The sequence below is a fragment of the Physella acuta genome, unplaced genomic scaffold, assembly GCF_028476545.2.
Source record: "Physella acuta isolate Inbredline_101_S28 unplaced genomic scaffold, ASM2847654v3 ptg000535l, whole genome shotgun sequence".
Taxonomy (NCBI): Eukaryota; Metazoa; Mollusca; class Gastropoda; family Physidae; genus Physella; species Physella acuta.
In genome coordinates this window covers 60,631-86,046 of record NW_026732054.1, presented here as the reverse complement: position 1 = coordinate 86,046, position 25,416 = coordinate 60,631, and the positions used below count along the sequence as shown (strand labels likewise).

At 34.6% G+C, this 25,416-nt stretch overlaps 2 protein-coding genes across 3 annotated transcripts in view; both read right to left on the bottom strand.

Annotated features, from left to right (window-relative positions):
* The window catches only part of LOC131945825 (collagen alpha-1(I) chain-like), a 23,083-nt gene extending 3,605 nt beyond the window's left edge, over positions 1-19,478 (bottom strand). The window contains exons 1-36 of one of the 2 annotated variants that reach the window (XM_059306432.1): positions 19,454-19,478; positions 19,147-19,200; positions 18,871-18,939; positions 18,565-18,657; positions 18,345-18,443; positions 17,800-17,853; positions 17,469-17,522; positions 17,003-17,110; positions 16,676-16,774; positions 15,927-16,169; positions 15,642-15,740; positions 15,292-15,399; positions 13,145-13,198; positions 12,215-12,322; positions 12,050-12,094; positions 11,868-11,921; positions 11,405-11,503; positions 10,388-10,495; positions 9,856-10,008; positions 8,558-8,656; positions 7,568-7,621; positions 7,263-7,316; positions 6,630-6,756; positions 6,024-6,112; positions 4,911-4,964; positions 4,744-4,797; positions 3,907-4,068; positions 3,450-3,557; positions 3,111-3,246; positions 2,369-2,448; positions 1,900-2,061; positions 1,718-1,771; positions 1,229-1,336; positions 840-893; positions 567-638; positions 126-161 (exon numbers count right to left, since the gene is read on the bottom strand). In XM_059306432.1, the coding sequence (XP_059162415.1) occupies positions 126-161; positions 567-638; positions 840-893; positions 1,229-1,336; positions 1,718-1,771; positions 1,900-2,061; positions 2,369-2,448; positions 3,111-3,246; positions 3,450-3,557; positions 3,907-4,068; positions 4,744-4,797; positions 4,911-4,964; positions 6,024-6,112; positions 6,630-6,756; positions 7,263-7,316; positions 7,568-7,621; positions 8,558-8,656; positions 9,856-10,008; positions 10,388-10,495; positions 11,405-11,503; positions 11,868-11,921; positions 12,050-12,094; positions 12,215-12,322; positions 13,145-13,198; positions 15,292-15,399; positions 15,642-15,740; positions 15,927-16,169; positions 16,676-16,774; positions 17,003-17,110; positions 17,469-17,522; positions 17,800-17,853; positions 18,345-18,443; positions 18,565-18,657; positions 18,871-18,873 (3,084 nt within the window). In that variant the 5' untranslated portion in view covers positions 18,874-18,939; positions 19,147-19,200; positions 19,454-19,478. Of the gene's footprint in view, positions 1-125; positions 162-566; positions 639-839; positions 894-1,228; positions 1,337-1,717; positions 1,772-1,899; positions 2,062-2,368; positions 2,449-3,110; positions 3,247-3,449; positions 3,558-3,906; positions 4,069-4,743; positions 4,798-4,910; positions 4,965-6,023; positions 6,113-6,629; positions 6,757-7,262; positions 7,317-7,567; positions 7,622-8,557; positions 8,657-9,855; positions 10,009-10,387; positions 10,496-11,404; positions 11,504-11,867; positions 11,922-12,049; positions 12,095-12,214; positions 12,323-13,144; positions 13,199-15,291; positions 15,400-15,641; positions 15,741-15,926; positions 16,170-16,675; positions 16,775-17,002; positions 17,111-17,313; positions 17,324-17,468; positions 17,523-17,799; positions 17,854-18,344; positions 18,444-18,564; positions 18,658-18,870; positions 18,940-19,146; positions 19,201-19,453 lie in introns of those variants that run through there. The other variant, XM_059306433.1, reaches the window with a different exon arrangement.
* Positions 19,105-25,416, bottom strand: LOC131945816 (collagen alpha-1(III) chain-like). The gene is made up of 5 exons (XM_059306418.1): positions 25,061-25,416; positions 20,128-20,253; positions 19,675-19,697; positions 19,454-19,483; positions 19,105-19,200 (listed from the first exon to the last, which is right to left on the bottom strand). The coding sequence occupies exons 1-5, from the start codon at positions 25,155-25,157 to the stop codon at positions 19,105-19,107; spliced, it is 372 nt and encodes a 123-aa protein (XP_059162401.1). The 5' UTR covers positions 25,158-25,416.

The following is a 25,416-nucleotide window of genomic DNA, read 5'->3' as shown; positions in this document are numbered from 1 at the left end:
ATTTAAAAATTTAATGCAATCAAAGCAGTCATCAGCAACAACTTTTTTTAAACAACTGCAGTAGTTTATCTAATTCAGACAACTCTAACTGAGCTGATTGCAACAAATCTCAGACTTATACTTACACGTCTACCGTCTTCACCGGCAGGTCCTCTTGGTCCCTAATTAAAAAAAAAAAAGATGTTAACTGAAGCTTTTACAGAAAAAAATGTTAATGAACGTGATGTAAACCCAAACCTCTACGACCTCAACCAATTTTTTTAATGAAGAATTAAAAGCTATTCTGTTGGCATTGAAATTATTTTAAGACTTCATATAACAGTGACATTTAAACCTCTACACATTTTTTTTATGAAGAATTAAAATCTAAGCACGCCGAGATTTAAACCTAAACCTCTTCAATATTCTTTTAATGAGGAATTAAAAACTATGCTGTTGGCTGTTAAATTATTTTGAGATTTTATATAACACTAAGATTTAAACCCCTGCATGGATTGTTATTCTCAGCTTAGAAATGTTTATAATAAATTGTAAGTTGATAAAAATGTAAAGATTATTTTGCTCACAGTTGGACCTGGGGGTCCCTCTTGTCCAACATCACCCTCTGCCCCAATGAGACCTCTAGATCCATCAGGTCCCTGATAGTTAGTAAAGCAATTTTAAAACATGGAATAGGATATGAACAAAAAAATTTGTTTTATACAGTATTTGGAATAAAAAACGGAGAAGGGAATTAAACAATTTAATTGTAATCCACTCAATATTGAAACAAATAAAACATTACTGCCTAAAACGTATTGAGAGTTTAATACAAAAAATATTATATAAAAATAACTTACCCTAGGTCCTGGTGGTCCAGGTGGGCCTCTACCTCCTTGATCTCCAGAAGGTCCCTGTGTTTAGGACATTTAAGTTTTAAACATTTTAATAGGACCCATAGTTTAGGACATTCAAGTTTTTAACATTTTAATAGGATACACAGGTTTGGTTTAGTAGTGCACAAATTACAGACATACAAAGAGTGTAAACAAAAAAAGACCTGTACACAATTTGTATGCTAACTAGTAACTAAATGGTTACTTTTCTTAAATAAACTAAGTAGCCTACGCTATTTAAAAATGTATATTTTTATTGACCATAAGCAATTGAATGTCAGAATATAAGTATAAATTAAACAAAAATATCAAAATATAATAATGTTAATAAATTGATGGAGGCCTGAACTTACCTCTGCACCTTGAATTCCAGGTAAACCTGGGTATCCTGGGTCACCTTTGTCACCATTTTCACCAGCTTCACCATCTACACCATCAGGTCCAGCTGGGCCTTGAGTTCCCTACACACACACACACACACAAACAAATGAAAGAGAGGCAAATAAATAAAAAGTTAACAATGATTCATTACTTACCTGATTAGTGCTAGACTTTGTAACTTGCATGACTAAGCTAATCTTAAGATTAATTTACTAATTAAAATAATTTTTCCTTGATTAAGCTAATCCTAAGATTAATTTACTAATTAAAATAATTTGTCCCTACAGGTGCTTGATTAAGCTAATCCTAAGATTAATTTACTAATTAAAATAATTTGTCCTTACAAGTGTTGACTAAGCTAATCCTAAGATTAATTTACTATTTAAAATAATTTGTCCCTACAGGTTCTTGATTAAGCTAATCCTAAGATTAAGTTACTAATTAAAATAATCTGCCCTTACAGGTGCTCCAGCAGCTCCGGCAGGTCCACGTGGTCCTTCTGGTCCATTTTCTCCCTGAAATAATTTTTTACAACATTAGATTAATAAATTGGAATACGGACTCAAATGGGAAAGAACAGTTAAAAAGTTAAAAATAAAATTGTATTTATTGGGCAAATGTAACTTTTAATAAAGAAATATACCCTAGGTCCTTTAGTGCCTGATGGTCCAGCATTTCCAGCTGGTCCAGGGGGGCCAGGAAGGCCAGGGTTGCCAGGATTTCCTGGAAGTCCAGCGTCACCGTCTGGTCCTTTGTCTCCAGCTTGGCCTTGAAGTCCTGGGGCACCAGGTGCACCAGGTGCTCCCTGCCAAAAGGTGAATTTTTCTTTAATTAAGGATCTGATTAGCCTACACTAATGTTTTCAAAGGGGAATTTTCATTAATTTAGACATAATTAGCCTACATTATTATATACATTTATTAAAGGTTTATTTTACTTTAATTAATTATATAATCATCCTACACTAATATGAACATTTAAAGGTTAATTTCTTTAATTATAAATAAAAATGGTATGAAAAGGGTTTGGTACATTGAGTCAAGAAAAAATTAAATCAGCTGAAGTAAAAAATGTGTAGGCCTAACATTTTGTTATGTTTACAAACAACTTACAGGAGCGCCTGGCTCTCCAACTGGGCCGGACTGGCCTGGTGGTCCACTGTCTCCTTGTTTGCCTTGATAGCCATCAATGCCTGGAATGACACAATTATTTTAGAAAATTCTGGCAAACTTGAAGGGCCATCAGGCACTCAGCTGTAGGCTGTCTGTGGTATCTGTATTTCAAAGTATTGTGTGCCTGGTTCCTATTACTTTTCACTAGACAGGTACCAATTAAAACTGGGTGGTCTCAGTAATTTCCACAACTTAAGACAGGTACCAATTAAAACTGGGTGGTCTCAGTAATTTCCACAACTTAAGACAGGTACCAATTCATTAATAAAAATAATTTAGTGAAAATATTCATCTGCCTGTTTACAATATATTACTTTCATTGCTCTACCATTTGACCATCCAATATTAGTTTAGCACAGCTGAAATTTGGTCATGGTGGGTATTCAAAATTTGTTTGTAAAATTGTAATCTTTATACAATATTTTAAAATTGTAAAAACAAGAAGATGCGTGCACTGTTGCCTATTGCGGGTACTTAATATGAGACAATTTTTGTTTTAAGTGTCTCTTGAGGTAGGGGTTCTAATCACCTTAACACCCCCATAGGTATGCTACTTCTTTATTATCAAGAGAATAAAAATAAACTGTTTATCTTACTTACTATTTACACCAACTAGATAAGCCACTATTTTGGTATCAAGAATAAAAAGCAACCATCTATTTATGTGGACAAGAAAGCTTACCATTTCTACCAGCCGCTCCTCTAGGTCCTTTAGGTCCAGGTGCCCCAGTAGGTCCTGTCTCTCCTGCTGCACCAGGTGTACCTTGTTCTCCTCGTTGACCAGCAGGGCCTGGGGGTCCAGTTGGACCTTCAGATCCCTAGACAGCAAAGACAAACACATTTCAAATAAAAGAGCTTCAAAAATTAGTTCAAACGAATTAAAAAAAAATAACTTTACCTGTCCGGCACTTTAGTAAACTAGTTGATAAATATTCATTATTTTGTAAAGTTTGGCAAGTTTTAAAGTTGAAACACAAAATGAACAAATAAAACTGAGGCCAACAGTAAATGTTTTACGTACAGGAATACCAGCTTCTCCTTGGGCCCCCTTGATACCTGGGTACCCAGGCTGGCCAGGTGCTCCGTTACTTCCTGGACGGCCAGGTCTACCAAGCTCCCCAGAGGTTCCCTAAACATCAGAATAAAAGATTTACATTTCACTTCAATCTTTTGAATTAACGTGTATCTGAAGGGCCTAGATTTTAAAGATTTTTATATGACAGAAGACTTTAAAGCTATGTAATATAGACCTCTCAAGTGAGCTTATATTATTAATATATTACTAATATAAGATAAATTTGGAAATATTTTTATAAACATGTTAAATAATTTTTAAAATCCAATTTAATCAAACATTATTTCATTATTTTCCTTTTCTATATGATGCGTGAAATTAAAAAATTAAACAGTGGCAATGGTGAACAAATAAATATTACTCAACCTTATGAGCCTGTAAACATGTAACTGTTAAACATTACCTTGATTCCAGGTCTTCCTTGAGGTCCAGTTGGTCCATTAGGACCTTGTGGGCCAGGCAAGCCTTGAGGTCCAGGATGTCCTGGGGTTCCTGGCTCTCCTGGGACTCCTTGAATACCTGCATCTCCTGACTGTCCACGTCGGCCCTGAATACCTGGATCACCCTAGCAAGTAAACAAAAAAAATTGAAATATTTTATATAAGATTCCTCACTTGTGTTTTGACCCAAATAGAAGAGCAAGCTAGCTCAGCCTGGTGCCAGGAACTTAACATTATTTACTGTAAGAGCGTTCTCCATAGCATGGAAGGGGGAGGGTCATAGGGTCAAGCTGCTTCTAGGGTCAGACAAGCAGTGGTTCATGGGATCAAGGGGCTTCTTGTGCTATGGTGGGTTGTAGGGTCCAGAGGTCTTCTTGTGTTAGACTCAGTCTTATGGTCCAGGGGTTTCTTGTGTTAGACTCAGTCATATGGTCCAGGGGTTTCTTGTGTTAGACTCAGTCATATGGTCCAGGGGTTTCTTGTGTTAGACTCAGTCATATGGTCCAGGGGTTTCTTGTGTTAGACTCAGTCATATGGTCCAGGGGTTTTTTGTGTTAGACAGTCATATGTTCCAGAGGTCTTCTTGTGTTAGACAGTCATATGATCCAGAGGTCTTCTTGTGTTAGACTCAGTCATATGGTCCAGGGGCTTCTTGTGTTAGACTCAGTCATATGGTCCAGGGGCTTCTTGTGTTAGACTCAGTCATATGGTCCACAGTGGCTTCAAGTGTCAGACTAGCAGTGGTTAACTAAACTTTAGGCCACTAATTAGATGAATATAAAAAAAAAACAAGCACATACTGGTCTCCCTTTGTTGCCTGGCTCTCCTGGGTCTCCTGGTTCACCAGCCAATCCCTGGAAAAACAAAAAAAATAGTTTTTAGGTCAAGGTCATGGTACTACCAAAGGTTAAGGTCACAAGGCTACCAAAGTCTAAGCTTTAAAAAAAGACACCAGTTTTGTACGCACCTTTTCACCTGCCTGTCCTGGAGGTCCACGTCTGCCTTGTGGTCCTGGCTCACCCTTTCAACAAAGAGAGTTCATTTACATTCAATTAAAAGGAACTACTTTGAAAAGAGAGTTCATTGACATGAAATTAAAAGGAACTACTTTGAAAAGAGAGTTCATTGACATGAAATTAAAAGGAACTACTTTGAAAAGAGAGTTCATTTACATTCAATTAAAAGGAACTACTTTGAAAAGAGAGTTCATTGACATGAAATTAAAAGGAACTACTTTGAAAAGAGAGTTCATTGACATGAAATTAAAAGGAACTACTTTGAAAAGAGAGTTCATTTACATTCAATTAAAAGGAACTACTTTGAAAAGAGAGTTCATTGACATGAAATTAAAAGGAACTACTTTGAAAAGAGAGTTCATTGACATTCAATTAAAAGGAACTACTTTGAAAAGAGAGTTCATTGACATGAAATTAAAAGGAACTACTTTGAAAAGAGAGTTCATTGACATGAAATTAAAAGGAACTACTTTGAAAAGAGAGTTCATTGACATGAAATTAAAAGGAACTACTTTGAAAAGAGAGTTCATTGACATGAAATTAAAAGGAACTACTTTGAAAAGAGAGTTCATTGACATGAAATTAAAAGGAACTACTTTGAAAAGAGAGTTCATTTACATTCAATTAAAAGGAACTACTTTGAAAAGAGAGTTCATTGACATGAAATTAAAAGGAACTACTTTGAAAAGAGAGTTCATTGACATGAAATTAAAAGGAACTACTTTGAAAAGAGAGTTCATTGATATGAAATTAAAAGGAACTACTTTGAAAAGAGAGTTCATTGACATGAAATTAAAAGGAACTACTTTGAAAAGAGAGTTCATTGACATGAAATTAAAAGGAACTACTTTGAAAAGAGAGTTCATTTACATTCAATTAAAAGGAACTACTTTGAATGTGCTTATCTATGTTATTAAAATAATAAGAATGGCCGTTTATCCTAATAAAATGAAAATGACAGTTTACATTATGAAAAGAATGAAAAAGACCATTTTTTAAATTAAAATAATGAAAATGACAGTTAATTTTATGAAAAGAATGAAAATGACTGCTGGAAGACTTACAGGTGGGCCTGCAAATCCAGCCTCTCCAGCATCACCTTGTACTCCACGTTTACCTTGACGTCCAGGTGGTCCAGGTGCACCACCAGGGCCTGTCAATACACGGAGAGGGTTTTAAAGACAGGTTTCACATTGTCAGGTTTTGACAAATACAAAATCTAATTTTTGAAAAATATTTACATACTCATATCAGGTTAACACACACACATGCCTGTACACCCTCAAACTGATATATATATATATATATATATATGCTTATATATATCTGTATATATATATATATATATATATATATATATATATTATATATGCTTATATATATCTGTATATATATATATATATATATATATATATATATATATATATATATATATATATATATATATATATATATATCTGTATATATATATATATATATATATATATATATATATATATATATATATATATATATATATATATATATATATATATATATATATATATATATATATATATATAGGCTTATATATATATATATATATATATATATATATATATATATATATATGCATAGTCACCAGAAAGTGACCAAGTGTGAGTACAATGAATATGTGAGTGAGTACCAACCATCATCTCCCCGATCTCCTTTATCAGCTGGGACTCCGGCCACTCCTGCAGCACCTGTCACACCTTTAGGACCTGGTTCACCTGGTCGTCCAGCTTGACCATCCAGACCTGGAGGTCCAGGCTCTCCCTAGAGGTGATGTCATGTTTCATTCATTGAATTAATTCATATCATTGAGGGTTTGAAGTAGATATGTGGTTCATTTTATAAAAAAATTGCACTAGCCATGTTAAGGGCTGATCATAATCCCCCTTGATCATATCCCCCTTGTTGATCTCACTTAACCCCTTGTTGATCTCACTTATCCCCCTTGTTGATCGCACTTATCCCCCTTGTTGATCTCACTTATCCCCCTTATTGATAATGATTTCCCCCTTGTTGATCTCACTTATCCCCCTTGTTGATCTCACTTATCCCCCTTGTTGATCTCACTTATCCCCCTTGTTGATCTCACTTATCCCCCTTGTTGATCTCACTTATCCCCCTTTTTGATCTCACTTATCCCCCTTATTGATCATGATTTCCCCCTTGTTGATCTTACTTATCACCCCTTGTTGATCTCACTTATCCCCCTTATTGATCGTGATTACTCCCCTTGTAGATCTTACTTATCCCCCCTTAACGATGTCACTTACAGAGTCTCCTTTAGCTCCAGGTTCACCAGCAGGTCCACGTTCTCCAGGTTGTCCCTTAAATTAAACAAATGACCCAATATTAAAATTACAAAATATTTTTCTACATAATTGTTTATTATAAAGCATAGACAAGTTTAAGAAAAATCTGCTATAATAAAACTTGGATAATTTGTATGAGCAAAGTAAAATGTTATACTGAGAAGACATCAATTTAACCTGAATCTTTATCATGTTAGTTATTATAGTACCTTTATCGAGTTAATTAACGAAGACGGTTAATGAAGATTGTATTTTTATTTACTTACAAGTGCACCCTGGGAACCCTGGTCTCCTTCTGATCCAGCTGGTCCAGGTGGACCCTATTCAAATAAACAGGTAATTCCACTTTAAATAAACGGGTAATTTTATTTTAAAATAAACAGGTAATTTCACTTTAAATAAACAGGTAATTTCAAATTAAAATAAACAGGTAATTTCACTTTAAATAAACGGGTAATTTCAAATTAAAATAAACAAGTAATTTCACTTTAAATAAACGGGTAATTTCAAATTAAAATAAACAAGTAATTTCACTTTAAATAAACGGGTAATTTTATTTTAAAATAAACAGGTAATTTTACTTTAAATAAACGGGTAATTTCAAATTAAAATAAACAAGTAATTTCACTTTAAATAAACGGGTCATTTCAAATTAAAATAAACAAGTAATTTCACTTTAAATAAACGGGTAATTTCAAATTAAAATAAACAAGTAATATCACTTTAAATAAACGGGTAATTTCAAATTAAAATAAACAAGTAATATCACTTTAAATAAACGGGTAATTTCAAATTAAAATAAACAAGTAATATCACTTTAAAAAAACGGGTAATTTCAAATTAAAATAAACAGGTAATATCACTTTCAATAAACGGGTAATTTCATTTTAAAATAAACAGGTAATATCACTTTAAATAAACGGGTAATTTCAAATTAAAATAAACAAGTAATTTCACTTTCAATAAACGGGTAATTTCATTTTAAAATAAACAGGTAATTTCATTTTAAAATAAACAGGTAATTTCATTTTAAAATAAACAGGTAATTTCACTTCAAAATGTAACAGGTAATTTTACTTTAGAATAAAACAGTAATTTTATATAAATATTAATTAAAACTTGATTTATCTTCCTTTAAAAATATCATTTGCCTGATCATCAAAATAAAAACTTTTGTACACAGATTAATGTTTTATGCATTACTACATAAGAAATATAGGCCAACAGTTTTTGAAAAACATCAGCTAGGAACTCACTCTGGGTCCTGAGGGTCCAGGTGGACCTTGAGCTCCTGCAAGACCATTCTCTCCCACAGGTCCAGGGGGTCCACGTGGTCCAGGGAAACCTCTTTCACCCTGTGAAAAAAAATTGAAGGTCTCCCTGTACATTGCTAACATGAAAACAGAGTGGACTGAAACTTCTTTAATTGTCAAACTCAGTTCTAAGATATGATGGGAGACTTCAATAAGGCTAGTTTAACTGATAAGCCACATTTTGTGTTATCAATTTAATATCTATAAAGACGTCTTAAAGGTTTTAAAACGTTTATATGGACTCATAAAAGGGCTGCATGACTTAATCCTTCAGTCACTACTAACATCTAGAACTATTCATTCAGTCAATATTAATATCTTGACCTAATCATTCAGTTTATTAACATCATGACCTATTCATTCAGTAACTACTAGCAGTGTGACCTAATCATTCATTTATTCTATACATCATGACCTAACTAGTGATTACTTACAGCATGACCTAATGAGTGATTACTTACAGCATGACCTAACTAGGTTTACTTACAGCATGACCTAATGAGTGATTACTCATGACCTATCTAGTGATTACTTACAGAATGACCTAACTAGTGATTACTTACAGCATGACCTAATGAGTGATTACTTACAGCATGACCTAATGAGTGATTACTTACAGCATGACCTAACTAGTGATTACTTACAGCATGACCTAACGAGTGATTACTTACAGCATGACCTAACTAATCATTACTTACAGCATGACCTAACTAGTGATTATTTACAGCATGACCTAACTAGTCATTACTTACAACATGACCTAACTAGTGATTACTCATGACATCACGAGTGATTACTTACAGCATGACCTAACTAGTGGTTACTTACAGCATGACCTAACTAGTGATTGCTTACAACATGACCTAACTAATCAATACTAACAGTATGACCTAACTAGTGATTACTTACAGCATGACCTAACTAGTGATTACTTACAGCATGACCTAACTAGTGATTACTTACAGCATGACCTAACTAGTGATTACTTACAGCATGACCTCTAACTAGTGATTACTTACAGCATGACCTAACTAGTGATTACTCATGACCTAACGAGTGATTCTTACAGCATGACCTAATGAGTGATTACTCATGACCTAACTAGTGATTACTTACAGCATGACCTAATTAGTGATTACTCATGACCTAACTAGTGATTGCTTACAGCATGACCTAACTAGTGATTACTTACAGCATGACCTAACTAGTGATTACTCATGACCTAACTATTCACTACTTACAGCATGACCTGGATTTCCATCTGGACCTTCTGCACCAATCTCTCCCTCAGGTCCATCAGACCCGGGGTCACCTGGAGGACCTTGTGGTCCAGGCGCACCTTGAAATCCTGGTGGACCAGGTGGTCCATCTTTACCTGGCTGGCCAAGTTCACCCTAAAGCATATTAAGTCATGACATAATCATAATACATGATATATTCATAAGTCATGACAATCATAAGGCATGAGATAATCAAAAGTCATGACAATCATAAGTCATGACATAATCATAAGTCATGACATAATCATAAGTCATGACATAATCATAAGTCATGATATAATCATAAGTCATGACATAATCATAAGGCATGGCATAATCGTAAGGCATGAAATAATCATAAGGCATAACAATCATAAGTCATGACAATCATAAGGCATGACATAATCATAAGTCATGATATAATTATATAAACCTTTTCATCCATGACTCAACCACATACATATTTCAGGTAACACATACTCACTAATTAAATTGTTAATTAATTAGATCTTACTTCTGGTCCTGGTGGTCCTGGAGGTCCTCTGTCACCTGAGTTACCTGCATCACCTGGAGGTCCTCTCTGTCCTTGAGTACCTGGTACCCCATCTTTACCTGGGGCACCCTAAAACATCAAACAAAGGGAATGGATGTTAAGTATTTGGATAAACCAAAGAGGCCCTAAAATATCAAACAAAGGGAATGGATGTTAAGTATTTGGATAAACCAAAGAGGCCCTAAAACATCAAACAAAGGGAATGGATGTTAAGTATTTGGATAAACCAAAGAGGCCCTAAAACATCAAACAAAGGGAATGGATGTTAAGTATTTGGATAAACCAAAGAGGCCCTAAAACATCAAACAAAGGGAATGGATGTTAAATATTTGGATAAACCAAAGAGGCCCTAAAACATCAAACAAAGGGAATGGATGTTAAGTATTTGGATAAACCAAAGAGGCCCTAAAACATCAAACAAAGGGAATGGATGTTAAATATTTGGATAAAACTTCAAACAAAAAGATCAGACAACACATTTTTGCATGTCTTTAACTTATAAAACTCAAGTGAATCGCAAACATCATTCATATGCTGGTAATTCATACAAGAAAGGGATATGGCATGGTAGGATCAGAGAGCACATGTTTACTAACCCAAAAGTATTGAGTTCATCATAATTCTTAATTAAGTTTATGGAAATATCTATTTGGAATTACAAACACAGATAAAGATTAAAAATATAGGTTATAGTGGAGAGAATCACTTTTTAAGTGAGCAACAGAATTTAAATGCTTAAGTTAAAAACTCTTGTTCTTGGTTGGACAAAGGCTATGAAAGCAAATCCAGAAAGAAAAGTAGGCTAAGTCAGAGTCAACAGGCCAAATGGTGCATAACATTTTGACACCTAGTACAGTTGTTTCAGAGGAAAATTCCATCCAATATTACAATTAAGAAAGAGGAAGAATAATTAGTTCTCCTGCAACTGGACAGTTAACCTGAGGCTTAAAGTAACACCTGCTCCTAAGGCTTACTTACACGTTCACCTTGCTGTCCTTGCAGACCCTGTTGTCCTGGGTTACCTGTAGGACCAGTAGGACCTGTAATTCCCTTTGGTCCTTCAGATCCTTGAGGTCCCTAGCAAAAGGTCATTAGCAAAAGGTCATATAAAACAATTTACAAAGTGCTAATAGGAAATGTTTTATTTTTACATGAAATTTTGGGGAAAGAAATTTGTTGCAAAAAAGCATTTGATGTTTAATAACAAGTAAAATTACAAGCTTTTATTCTAATGCTAAAATAAGGCTAAACTTTCAAATTTATACATTAAAATTCTTATAGCTGATAGGAAAAGTTACTTAAGTTAAAACAAATTTAAAAAAAACTGCCTACTGAAAGCTGATCTACTCTTTTAATGTTTTAAGCTAATTAAATTGAACTAAGTTATAAAAAAATCCCATAATATTAGCTTTGATAAAACTTGTTAACGAAGGACACACACCTGTGGACCTGGGGGTCCAGTAGCGCCATCAGGGCCAGATGGGCCGGGGGCTCCCTAGAAACAGTTGGGAAAAAAAAGTTAAAACAATGGCAAAATCGTGTAGGCTACACAAGCACAGACACATGTACACACAAACACACATAAATAATTAAATATCGGCCATAATTCATTTTTCAACTTACGGGTTCACCATTAGCACCTGGGGGTCCTGGTCTGCCTACTTCACCCTACAACAAAATTAAACATCTCTTTCAATTTATTTGTAATTCAGAGGCTTTATATTTATTTATACATATAAGATGTAATAGATACTTTAAACAAAACATAAAATGCTGAGGTTTGTTTACATTTGGACCAGGTTCTCCCCGTGCACCTCTATCTCCATCAATGCCGTCTGTTCCTTTAGGTCCAGCTGTACCTGGTGGGCCAGGTGAACCTCTGGCTCCAGGGGTTCCCTAGATAATTTAAAAACTTGAATTTATCTTTACAATTCAAATTCAACATGCTAATATATATATTGTTATTTACAAAAAAAACATTTTCTTTGTTGTTTTATAATAAAAATTGTTTATTACATTTTATTTGTTGACTCATCCTTCTTGTAATTAGATGATATTTAACTCTATCTATTGAGTAGCTAATGTTTTATTAGTTAATATCCTACTCACTCTATTTATCAGCTAATGTTTAAGTTAGATAATATCCTACTTTATCAAATAGATAGTTTTTAATCAGATAATATCCCACTTTATAAATTAGATACTTTTTAATCAGATAATATCCCACTCTATAAAATAGATACTTTTTAATCAGATAATATCCCACTCTATAAATTAGATACTTTTTAATCAGATAATATTCCACTCTATAAATTAGATACTTTTTAATCAGATAATATTCCACTCTATAAATTAGATACTTTTTAATCAGATAATATTCTACTCTATAAATTAAATACTTTTTAATCAGATAATATTCCACTCTATAAAATAGATACTTTTTAATCAGATAATATCCCATTCTATAAAATAGATACTTTTTAATCAGATAATATCCCACTCTATAAAATAGATACTTTTTAATCAGATAATATCCTACTCTATAAAATAGATACTTTTAATCAGATAATATCCCACTCTATTAAATAGATACTTTTTAATCAGATGATATCCCACTCTATAAAATAGATACTTTTAATCAGATAATATCCCACTCTATAAAATAGAATATCCCACTCTATAAAATAGATACTTTTAATCAGATAATATCCTACTCACCCTCTCTCCTTGAGGTCCAACACTACCTTGAGGGCCAACTGCTCCGCGTTCTCCCTAAAAGTTCACAAACACAAATTACAACAATTTAGAAAGCTTTCAACACATTGCTTTTTGCTCTAAATACAACATCAATCAAAATAATTGATAGCTAATCTATATAATGGAGTACAATATTACATTTTAAATCACTAAAATACAACAAGCAGAAACAGAATTATTTTAAAATAAAGTTATTAAGAGCAGTACAGTGGATAAAAAAAAAACCTGAAAAAGTCTTTGAAATGCCACATCTAAATTGTTTTTAATTCAAAATTTTGCTGCCTATGCAACCCCCCCCCCCCCTCCCTCTTGATTATGCTGCCTGACATGATAGTCTCTCTACTAGGGTTTCTTTCAGACATTTTTCTCTGGGGGCCAGGGGTGGACACTGGTTTAAGTATATTTTGCTTTATAGCCTAAATGCTATATTTTTTTCTATTTTATTCAGGGAAGGGACTAGATATGGTGGGGAGCCATCTTATGAGAAAAGACTGTAAGAGTTCTGTACATCATAGCCAGCCTGGGTATATTTCTACTTACTCTGTCTGGGTATGTTTCTACTTACTCTGTCCAGGTATGTTTCTACTTTCTCTGTCCAGTAATGTTTCTACTTACTCTGTCCGGGTATGTCTCTACTTATTCTGTCCAGTAATGTTTCTACTTACTACTTACTTTGTCCTGGTATGTTTCTACTTACTCTGTCCAGGTATGTTTCTACTTTCTCTGTCCAGTAATGTTTCTACTTACTCTGTCCGGGTATGTTTCTACTTACTCTGTCCAGGTATGTTTCTACTTACTCTGTCTGGGTATGTTTCTACTTACTCTGTCCAGGTATGTTTCTACTTACTCTGTCTAGGTATGTTTCTACTTACTCTGTCTGGGTATGTTTCTACTTACTCTGTCCAGGTATGTTTCTACTTACTCTGTCCAGGTATGTTTCTACTTACTCTGTCTGGGTATGTTTCTACTTACTCTGTCCAGGTATGTTTCTACTTACTCTGTCCAGGTATGTTTCTACTTACTCTGTCCAGGTATGTTTCTACTTACTCTGTCCAGGTATGTTTCTACTTACTCTGTCTGGGTATGTTTCTACTTACTCTGTCCAGGTATGTTTCTACTTACTCTGTCCAGGTATGTTTCTACTTACTCTGTCTGGGTATGTTTCTACTTACTCTGTCCAGGTATGTTTCTACTTACTCTGTCCAGGTATGTTTCTACTTACTCTGTCCAGGTATGTTTCTACTTACTCTGTCCAGGTATGTTTCTACTTACTCTGTCTGGGTATGTTTCTACTTACTCTGTCCAGGTATGTTTCTACTTACTCTGTCCAGGTATGTTTCTACTTACTCTGTCTGGGTATGTTTCTACTTACTCTGTCCAGGTATGTTTCTACTTACTCTGTCCAGGTATGTTTCTACTTACTCTGTCCAGGTATGTTTCTACTTACTCTGTCCAGGTATGTTTCTACTTACTCTGTCCGGGTATGTTTCTACTTACTCTGTCCAGGTATGTTTCTACTTACTCTGTCCAGGTATGTTTCTACTTACTCTGTCTGGGTATGTTTCTACTTACTCTGTCCAGGTATGTTTCTACTTACTCTGTCCAGGTATGTTTCTACTTACTCTGTCCAGGTATGTTTCTACTTACTCTGTCTGGGTATGTTTCTACTTACTCTGTCCAGGTATGTTTCTACTTACTCTGTCCAGGTATGTTTCTACTTACTCTGTCCAGGTATGTTTCTACTTACTGTCTGGGTATGTTTCTACTTACTGTCTGGGTATGTTTCTACTTACTCTGTCCAGGTATGTTTCTACTTACTCTGTCCAGGTATGTTTCTACTTACTGTCTGGGTATGTTTCTACTTACTCTGTCCAGGTATGTTTCTACTTACTGTCTGGGTATGTTTCTACTTACTCTGTCCAGGTATGTTTCTACTTACTCTGTCCAGGTATGTTTCTACTTACTGTCTGGGTATGTTTCTACTTACTCTGTCCAGGTATGTTTCTACTTACTGTCTGGGTATGTTTCTACTTACTCTGTCCAGGTATGTTTCTACTTACTCTGTCCAGGTATGTTTCTACTTACTGTCTGGGTATGTTTCTACTTACTCTGTTTCCTGGTGGCCCTGGGGGTCCTGGCTGACCGGCCTCTCCACCTGGTCCAGGTGCTCCCTTCTCACCTGCTGTACCTTTAAAGCCATTGTCACCTGAATCACCCTACAGGTCAGATAGTGTTGAGAAATTTTTTTAAAAATCATTCTAAAATTTTATAATTTTTTTTAATTCATGGTTTTTACAGTATAACAAAATACAGTTTAAATATACTATTTTAACAATTTCTTCTATTATGGATTTTTGGCTTTACTTGTTTAAAAACTAATTTTTTATAATATTAGGATACGTAATTTTTAAATTATAAAAGTGATCTGTATTGTAAGTTGTGATGTTGAGCTACTTACAGAAGCACCTTTAGAACCAGGTGCGCCTGGAGATCCAGCAAGACCAGGAGGACCTCGAGATCCAGGAAATCCTGGCAGACCAGCTGGGCCGGGGTCACCCTACAATAACAGTTTCAAAAGTTATCAGGACATTTAAAGTTATAATAAGTCACAATAGAATTAACAAAAACAGTAAATAATGTTAAATTTTTATCTAAGTTAAAAAAAATTAACATAAGTGTTAAATTCTCATAAATGTAAAATTCTTTTTTGGGACAAATTTCAGTAAAGGTAAAAAATTCTCACCAGTGATCCTTCATTACCAGGGGATCCTGGCATACCAGGGGCTCCAGTGTAGCCTTCATCTCCGGGTGTACCTGGCATTCCGTTATCACCACGAGCACCCTGTGGTCCCATGGATCCTTTAGGACCAGCAGCTCCAGCCTCACCTTTGGGACCTTGTTGACCTGGAATACCTGGAGATCCAATAGGTCCAGCAGGTCCTGGGGGGCCTGGTGGTCCAGGCATACCATCTACTCCACGCAGACCCTGGAGAAATGAAAAATCATGAGACGTGAATTAAAATTTTAAAATCTAAGAAGATAAATAAACAAGAAACAAATGATAAAGGAAACTGTTGAAGATAAATAAAGATAATTTAGTAAAAATATTTTTATCAACAGCTGTAGGCTATTGTATCACACTATAAAAAATGAAACTTAAATGTTTTGTAAAAATCACATACTTGAAGTAAGTAAAAAAAAACTCCAAATCTGGTGGTATATGGGGCAAGTGAAGTAGAGTTCACCTGTTTCTGTGACCATGTGAAGGGATAGTGTGGTCAGCACTATGCCCAGCCACCTTTACTTCCCCTAATGTGAGTTAGGTACTCATCAGAGCTGGGTGGACTCAGGGATGGTCTACTGACTTGAACCCAGATTTTAATTTGAGAGACTTACCGTTTAGCAGTCTAGCTCTCTACCGCTAGGCCACACCATCCCACACATACCTGACAGCTTGCTGAAAAAGTTTTGTAAAAAAACAAACACACTTACCTGAGGACCTGCAGATCCGTCATCACCTCTGTTTCCTGGGGCACCTCGTGCTCCTTGTGGTCCAACTGGTCCAGATGGACCTGGTGGCCCAACATCTCCCTAAACAAAACATAAAGAATAAACTAAACTTTTAAACTAAAGATTCTTGCAAGTGGACATTTTATACTCTGGTTTCACAATACTTCAGGTTTAATTTAAAATTGAAGAAAAAGAAAGTTTTTCTTTGTTTCAAAATTTTTAAAGTCAACATAATGAAGCAGACTCCATTCTAAATAAAATTGTTCACAAACAAATGATAAATATTAAAAGATTTTTTTTTCTACACACCGGTTCACCAGCTTGTCCCTCTGAACCTCTCTTGCCAGGGAATCCATTGAAACCTCTGTGACCTTTGGCCCCTGGCATACCAGGCATGCCTGCTGCACCAGCAGGTCCCTGTGTGAAAAACAATATTCCGTTAACCAAAACCATTTCAACTAACTAATTGAATAAGACAGAAAAATGTTAGGAGACTCAATTAAAGAAGTCTTTTTAATTTATGTTAGAAAAAGAAATAATGGGCCTTCTCTGGGACCTGAAGCTAAAAAGTTTAAGACTTTCAAAAGTCTTAGATAAAATGTCAGAAACCAAGAACTTACTCTAGGACCTGGAGCTAAATAGTTAGAAGACTTCCAAAAGTCTTAGATAAAATATCAGAAACCAAGAACTTACTCTAGGACCTGGAACTAAAATGTCAGAAACCAAGAACTTACTCTAGGACCTGGAACTAAAATGTCAGAAACCAAGAACTTACTCTGGGACCTGGAGCTCCAGCAGCACCTGGCTGTCCATTTCTTCCAGTGTCACCCTGTCAGTGGACACAAATGTTAATTTAATGGTTAAATTTTTCTATATTTTTGTTTTAGTGTAGGTACCCTAAATGGGACGTTATAAGCAGCTAATAAGTCATTGTATGCACAATGTTACATTTTTTGTGCTGATTCTGTTCCCACTCCCTGCCCCGTTTTGGCAAGTAATAACATCACACTTGACCCCCTCTCCCCCTCCCCCCAAGCTTTTCTTTATAAAACGTATTGACAAGTCTTACTTAGCTTTACTTTATAAAATGTATTGACAAGTCTTACCTCTGGTCCAGAGGGTCCGGGTGGGCCTGGGGCACCTGGTGTACCACTTGGTCCCTGAAGACGTGAAATGGTTGGATAAATTATGTTCATTAATTCAGTAGTTCTAAGGGTGGTGATGTATAATAATTGTTTTTTTTTTACTGCTGGGTGATGTAAATTAGTAATTATATTTTTTTACTGCTGGGTGATGAACATTAAAAATTGTTTATTTTACTGCTGGGTAATGTACAGTAATAATTATGTTTTTTACTGCTGGGTAATGTACAGTAATAATTATTTTTTAACTGCTGGGTGATGTACAGTAATAATTATTTTTTAACTGCTGGGTGATGTACAGTAATAATTATTTTTTAACTGCTGGGTGGTGTACATTAAAAATTGTTTATTTAACTGCTGGGTGATGTACAGTAATAATTATGTTTTTTACTGCTGGGTGGTGTACAGTAATAATTATTTTTTAACTGCTGAGTGATGTACATTAAAAATTATGTTCTTTACTGCTGGGTGATGTGAAATTAAATTAAAAAAAAACAACCAAGACTCACAGGTGGGCCGGGGTCACCAGAATCTCCTCTTGCTCCCATCTGACCCTGAGGTCCAGGAGCGCCGGGAGGACCACTTGGACCGCGTGGTCCCATTGGACCCTAATTCCATCAAAAACATTTTTAAATTACTTTTACATTGAAAAAATATAAAGGGATTTTAAAAAATTATTAATAGATTAGTAGAAAGAGAAAGCTATAAATAGAATGAAAATTAACTTACAACTTGAGCTTGAAGGAAGTTCTGTGTATAAACTGGGCCAGCTTTTTCAGAGAAGCTGTTGGGGTAGTAAGACCTGTAAGCTTCGTCAGCAGTCTAAAAATATATATAAAACAGTTGTTTCCTTTTTTTGTAAAACAAAAATATATAAAATGAATTTTAAAAAGAAATCATTGAGTTAAGCAGAATATGCACATGTTAGTGTAACATTTTATTTTAGTTTTATTTATTTTTATATAAGTGATGTTTTTCCTATAAAATACTGTATAGCTGGAGACAAAAATAAAAAAATAAATAAAAATTACCAACCATTTCAGGATTACCAGCTGGGCCTGTTGAGCCTGGAATGCCATTAACCCCATCAGCACCATGGTCACCCTGTGCATAAATATTGTTACAGTTATTGACATGGTTATTTTGTTGCTATAAGTTTTATTTTATTTTAATTTTAGAATTTAAATCTGGCTTTGTTTTAATTTTGAAAAAAATAAATATTAAAAATACATCTAATATGTTATGATTGAAATATGTATCACTGATGAATTATACAGATGTTGGAGATTGTGTCTTGAACCATGAACTTACAGTTTCACCTTGTCTGCCAGGATAGCCATCAGGGCCTTTATCTCCTGGTTGACCCTGGTAAATTAAAAAAAATGTAACACGTAAAGGATTAAATCAAATAGAATAAAATATTTCAGGGTCTTTATCTTTTAATTATCTTTCTAGAATAAATAATCTAAAATGATGATTCCCTAATGTAACATGTCTGTTCTATAATGTAGCATGACTATTTTCTAATATAACATGTCCATGGCCAAGTTAATGTGACCATAACCAACAATGTTTTCTAGGGTAACAAATATTATCCAAGCAAAAATCGACAACATACCTGCAGTGCTTCTATACCTTCTGCATGTGTCTGCAAAAATATTTTAAAAATTCAAATATAATAATTTTACAGGAAATGATTTTAAAGGAAATCTGAAATATATATTTTAAAGAAAGATAACTATGCAGTTACAAGTTAAGTTTTGATATATTTAAAAAAATGTATCTTAATTTTTTTTTAAATTCAGTTTTTATAGACCAGAAAGAATTATTTTCTCTTACCGATGCCCTTGATTCAGCTGAGGCTGTGAAGGAAATGGAATATTTTAGGATTATTTTTTATAAAAAAAAATGGTATATTCCAGCATAATTTTTTAAGCATTGAAATGGTAGGCCTTTATTGTCAGAAGATTTGTACAGGATTATTTTAAAAAAATTAATAAAAGTAATACAAGCCTAAGGGAAATTATTTTTTTTTGCCACTTTCTAGTATGATATTTGTTCTTGTTGTGTGTGCTGTGGTAGATATATTTCATAAATAGTAAATCCATAGAGTGAATAAAACAGTTTTTATTTTTGTTTAAAACATAGGCCCCGTGGCTAATAAATAAAAGTAATTATTACAAAGCTTACAAAATAAACAGCCAGTTTTACTTTTAATGAACTAAATTACGTCTAATGTTAATTAATATTTACTATTAAAAATTTACTGAAATGTGTGAATGAGTTTCTTACAAAACTTATCGCAAGGTACAAAGTTGCATTTGACTTCTCCATCAAAACATCGGCACTGGAGGCAGTCGTTGTCTAGAGGGTACCAGACGTCCTCGTGTAAATATTGTATTCCATTGTGGGAACAACCTGAGGAGAATCATAGAGAAATTTGGGATTATTTAATTAGTTAAATTATGCTAAACAACTTTTGATCTAGAACTTAGAAAAAATTGAATTAAGAATTAAAAACAAATCAAAGTAGACAAATAAATAAGAAACAAAAGTCTTACACAAATGTTTAAAAAGAGACTTTTAAAGAATAAAGATAAAGATAGATAATTTGGTAATACTAAAGAGTGCGAGTGGCGTCCCCTTTACATATTCAACAAAACAAGAAAACAGAGGCATTAGGCTTTTAATAGCCTAATTACCCCCCCCCCCCCCCAATGCTTCATTGTTACAATAATTAGACCCCCCCATATAATTATGGCGTCATACTTCTCCATTTCTCACCAACCCCTAAACCAGTATTAAATTTTAATCCTTAGAACCCGTCATTTCTTTAAGAATTGAAAAGATTTATTGAGTTATTTCCCCTTCGTATGTAGAAATTTTAAAATTGTTTTGCTAGCAAAGTAGTTTTTGTCTATAATATCGCTAAAACTTATTTAATTTCTGATAGGCTTTACCAACCCTGATGTCTTTAATCAATCTTTATTAGAATGCACGAAATAAAGAAATGCCAATTTAACAGCTTGAATTCAGTTTAAAAAAAACTTTCAAACAATAAAAAAATGAGCTTTCACGTTTTTTAAAATTATTTCCCCTCCCAGCTTCGTCACAAAATTTTCTACCCCCCAGAAGTGGGGCATCAATTAAAGACAATTCCTAGGTGGTCCAATAGATGGCTAAATCTCCCAGTGTGTTTAAGATCTCCTTCATTGAGACATAGTGAATTGAAATACTGCACTAATAACGACACAGTGTAGCTGAGACACATTTTTTTAGCACGGAACTTTGTTCGTGATTTTTTTAGTTAAAAAATATTCATCGTCTAATATTGACAGTTTGATATAAAAAAGTGATATAAAGTTATAAGTTGGTGTCTATTTATGCCATCGCTGACCATCACCCATCCCCCCCCCCCCTGCCCCTGTCCTGAAAACCTGGTTCCGCATGTACTTACACTCCTGAGTGTACAAGTGTACGTGTCTGTGTCTGTATGTGGGAGGGGGGGGGGTGTCAAGATTTGAAGGAAAGACAGTGGGTGGGACTTTCCTTATGTCATTTGATGGCGATTGGACATTTTGTGGTCACGTTTATCAATAGTCGGTTAAAGTATGTGACGTCATATTCCTTCACTGAGGGGTGACGTCAAATTCAGAAGTTTAAAAGCAAATATATGAAAAAAGTTAATTTTATTACAAGATGAAAAAGCAATACCCGTAACGACCTATTGAATCATCAATAAATAATCTACTTTGATTAAAATAATTTATTTACATTTAAATTATTTCATGTTTGAATTATGTAAACACGTTTTTTTTCTTCTTAAAAGTAAAATGAGGTCCAGTTTTCCTAGTTTTTTTTTAATGGCAAAGTTACATTTTGTTTCCATTAGTCACGGGCAAGGGAATAAAAGCTGAATCAACAATAGAATGTGCGTGTGTGTGTGAGTCTATGCGTGTGTGTCTATGTGTGTGTGTGTGTGTGCGTGTGTGTTATGACTGGCAGTCAACGCCCAACTACACTTAACCTGAAGTTCCAAGATGGCTGACGGTGCCACGTATGCCAGAATTCTCACAGCGCAGCAATGTTTTTTTTCTCTCCCCCCCCCCCCCCCCACCCCCCCTCACCGAGTAGCGATGTAAAGAGTCTTACATCTTAGTTCAGATTAAAGGGACGGCAGCAAGAAAAAAATAACAGAAAAACCCAAATATTTGAGTGCGAGGTGAATTGTGGGAATGTGAATAAAGAGAGGTGAAGTTTGATTGGGTAATGGTTCTCATTTTCTTCAACCTGACGACACAACAACCCAATGATTCAGTTGAAATATATGAACATTTTTTTAAATTTTAATTTTAATTTTTTCTACCATAAAAAGATTAAAGGGGAAAATCGGTAAGAATTACACTTTGTAATTGTAATTTTTTTAATTTTTGTAGGCTCTGTGTATGAAGAAGATAAAAGCACTAAAATTTTTATATGGGAGATTGTTTTTAGTGCTTAAGAAAAGAAGATCAATTAATTTTACGGGGAATTTTATGTTCCTTTATTAATTCCGAAGACAAATGAGATCAACTTTGATGTGTAAAAGTGTGTTCCTCATTATTCAAAAAGTTAAGTTCAAATAAATTCCCTCAAATCTTTGGTTGTCGTGTGAATTAGGTGACTTCTCTACAGGATTGCTGGGTATCCTTTAGAGCTGAAAGGGCTAGATTATACAACCTATGGGAATTTACCTAAAGTACGAGGTCGTCCCTAAATTGCTAGAGGCTACGTCATGATGTGACGCCACAAACTTCCACCTACTTCCATACAATGTAAGATTTTTCTCACCATTTTTATTTATACATACAAAATATATGAAAAACCACATCTCTCCCCCCCCCCTCAACACCCCTTTCCAACGTAGTCTTAACACCGCCCCCCCCCACCACACCCAACTTTCTACAAGTATGTGTTGTTATGTATGGACCATCTCTATAACACCACACTGTTAATGATTTTTGTCAAACACTAGATGTATATAAAATAGACAGCAGGGCTGAGAGATTGGTGTTTCAAATCTTCTAAGCTTAAAGCTACAATTGAGTGTCCGACTTCTAAAAGAATTTAGTATAAACACAAATTCGACGTAATTTACTATCAGGTCGCCCTGCTCTGTGATGATCTTATATTTGTGGTCATGAGTTTTAAACCAAGCTGGTATTCATTGACTTATTGTTATTTGTGTTGACATATTTTTTTTGGTTGTCGAAATATTAGTCAGATGATCAGTTAATTTGCCTACATTAAAGTTATATATATATATATATATATATATATATATATATATATATATATATATATATATATATATATATATATATATATATATATATATATATATGTGTGTGTGTGTGTGTGTGTGTGTGTGTGTGTTAGCCTTCACACAACGAATCGTAATCTGAGTCTAAATTACAAGATCATCATTGGTGTTAATTACATCATTCTTGTTATTTAAATTATTGGTGTTGGGTTTAATTACATCATTGGTGTTATTTTAATTATTGGTGTTGTTTAATTACATCATTGGTATGAGGCTTAATTACATCATTTGTGTAAGACTTAATTAAATCATTGGTGTAAGGCTTCATTACATCATTGGCGTTAGGCTTAATTATTAGGTGACCGCATGTAGGTAGAGGTTTAACCAGATCAACACAAAGCAATAGTGGTGGTATTGTATGGTATAACCTGGGATAACCGGGTATAACCTGGTATAACCTGGTATATCCGTGTATAACCTAACCAAGTGCCAAAATCAAAACTGCACGTTCACAATAACAGGAAGCGTTTGGTAAATAAGGAAGTCACATCGGGGATGTTGTTCAAGTGTTTGAGTTCAGATCTAGCATTTTTTGTGGTAAGCTTGACGTAAATGTGAATAGCTAACTTTAAACAAGTGAATGTAAAGTAGAGTTGATCGGTGTTTGGTAAAGCTGCACTGTAAACACTAAGGTATCTGAAGAGTTGATATTTGATATATCAACATTAAAAGACGATGTATTGATGGTATATAAGATGTCAACCTATATTTAAACTTCACTAGTTCTATAGTTCTACATTTAATGAATAACTTTGTGGGAGTTTTTTTTTATAAAATGAAATTTGTCTTAATTTTTTTTTTATCTAGGTTTGCCAGTTAAGCTATGCACGTGAGAACTTGCCAGGTAAGCGTTTTATTTTGTTATGACGGTGGCCGCAGCAGAAGTCTCAGGTGAGTTCGCGAACCTCGCGAGAAGGTACGTCTGTTTATTTGTGCGTGGAGCTAAGGGATGGGCGGGGGGAGCAGACCTGATATAAAAATAAGATTTTTTTTTCAAAGAAAATAAAAGGTATTTTAGCAAGGGGGAAGTAATCGTACAGGACATATGGGTACCGGATGCTTTGCGCGAAAAGTAATTTTCTGTCCTGAGCTAATTTCGTAGGCGAACGTAGATAGTTATAAGAGTAAGGTGTAATGCTGTGTTTATATTTGTCATTACCGCTTACATTCTGATATGACACTTTGTTACACGTTACTTATAACGAACCCCCCCCCCCCCCCTTTCAAATGGACACACATACTTTTTTATTTACCAGCTATATCTTCAAACATATAACATTACACGTACACCAGGCTTAATATGAGCTGTAAAAAAAACCCACTCAGCTAGGAGATGTGTGCTTTATCTTTGAGTACTCGCATTCTTCCGTACTGCTTCGCTGAGCAAGCGTTTTTAGTAACGTAGTTCGTTGAACTTTCTCGTAACATTTACCGTGAGTTTTAAACGAAATGTTTTGAACTCTTATTTAAAAAAAATCTATGTGAGAATGTGGGTAGTCTAAATAAGAAAACACAATGCTACTTCCATGGTCAGTACAATTTAAGTTACTTGCTAACCGTAAATGCTTTCATCAAAACAAAAATTCAGTTCATTCAATAAGTAAACACAGACACTTTGTTCAAATTTTTTTTTTTGCTATGCCATTGTCAATATGTCCTCAGTGTTATTTAAACAACGTTTTCAAGTATCAGAGAAAATTTATCAGGTGAGTGATTGTGATTTGTTTTGAAAACAATGTAAATATTGGTTACTGAGCCGTATGGTGTTAGAATCACCAGGAATAAAATGTACAGAAATATTAAGAATAACACTAAAAAAACACCAAATCGTAAACAAAAACTAGGAATGAAAGCTGAACTCACCAGATTTAATTTCCTGCGAGGGAGCAGCATAAATGGAGGCTGCGAACGCCAGCGTGAGCAGCAGTCCACACTCCGTCCATTTCGCCCCGGGGGCCATTTCTTCAAGTGGACCCTCGACCGTCACTACATCAAACTAGACGAGGAACGGATCCCACCACAGCGGCGTCGACGTCCAGCAAACGCCAACAACAATTTTTTTCCTGCAGAGCGCCGTCTGCGGTGTTAGAATGGTAAGATTCTCCCGAGAATTTGTTTATAGTTGAATGTGGGTCGGCGAGCCGTAGACAGAATCTACTGCTGCCGATGATGAGAATTCTAAACACCAAGAACTTGTGCAGTCTTGGAGACTGCATGCA

Coding starts and splice junctions, on each gene's coding strand:
- LOC131945816 (XM_059306418.1), bottom strand. CDS start 25,157: ATGGCCCCCGGGGCGAAATGGACGGAGTGTGGACTGCTGCTCACGCTG. Junction 20,254..25,060: donor CTCGCAGGAAATTAAATCTG/GTGAGTTCAGCT, acceptor GATTCTCCTCAG/GTTGTTCCCACAATGGAATA. Junction 19,201..19,453: donor AAGGTATAGAAGCACTGCAG/GTATGTTGTCGA, acceptor TTAATTTACCAG/GGTCAACCAGGAGATAAAGG.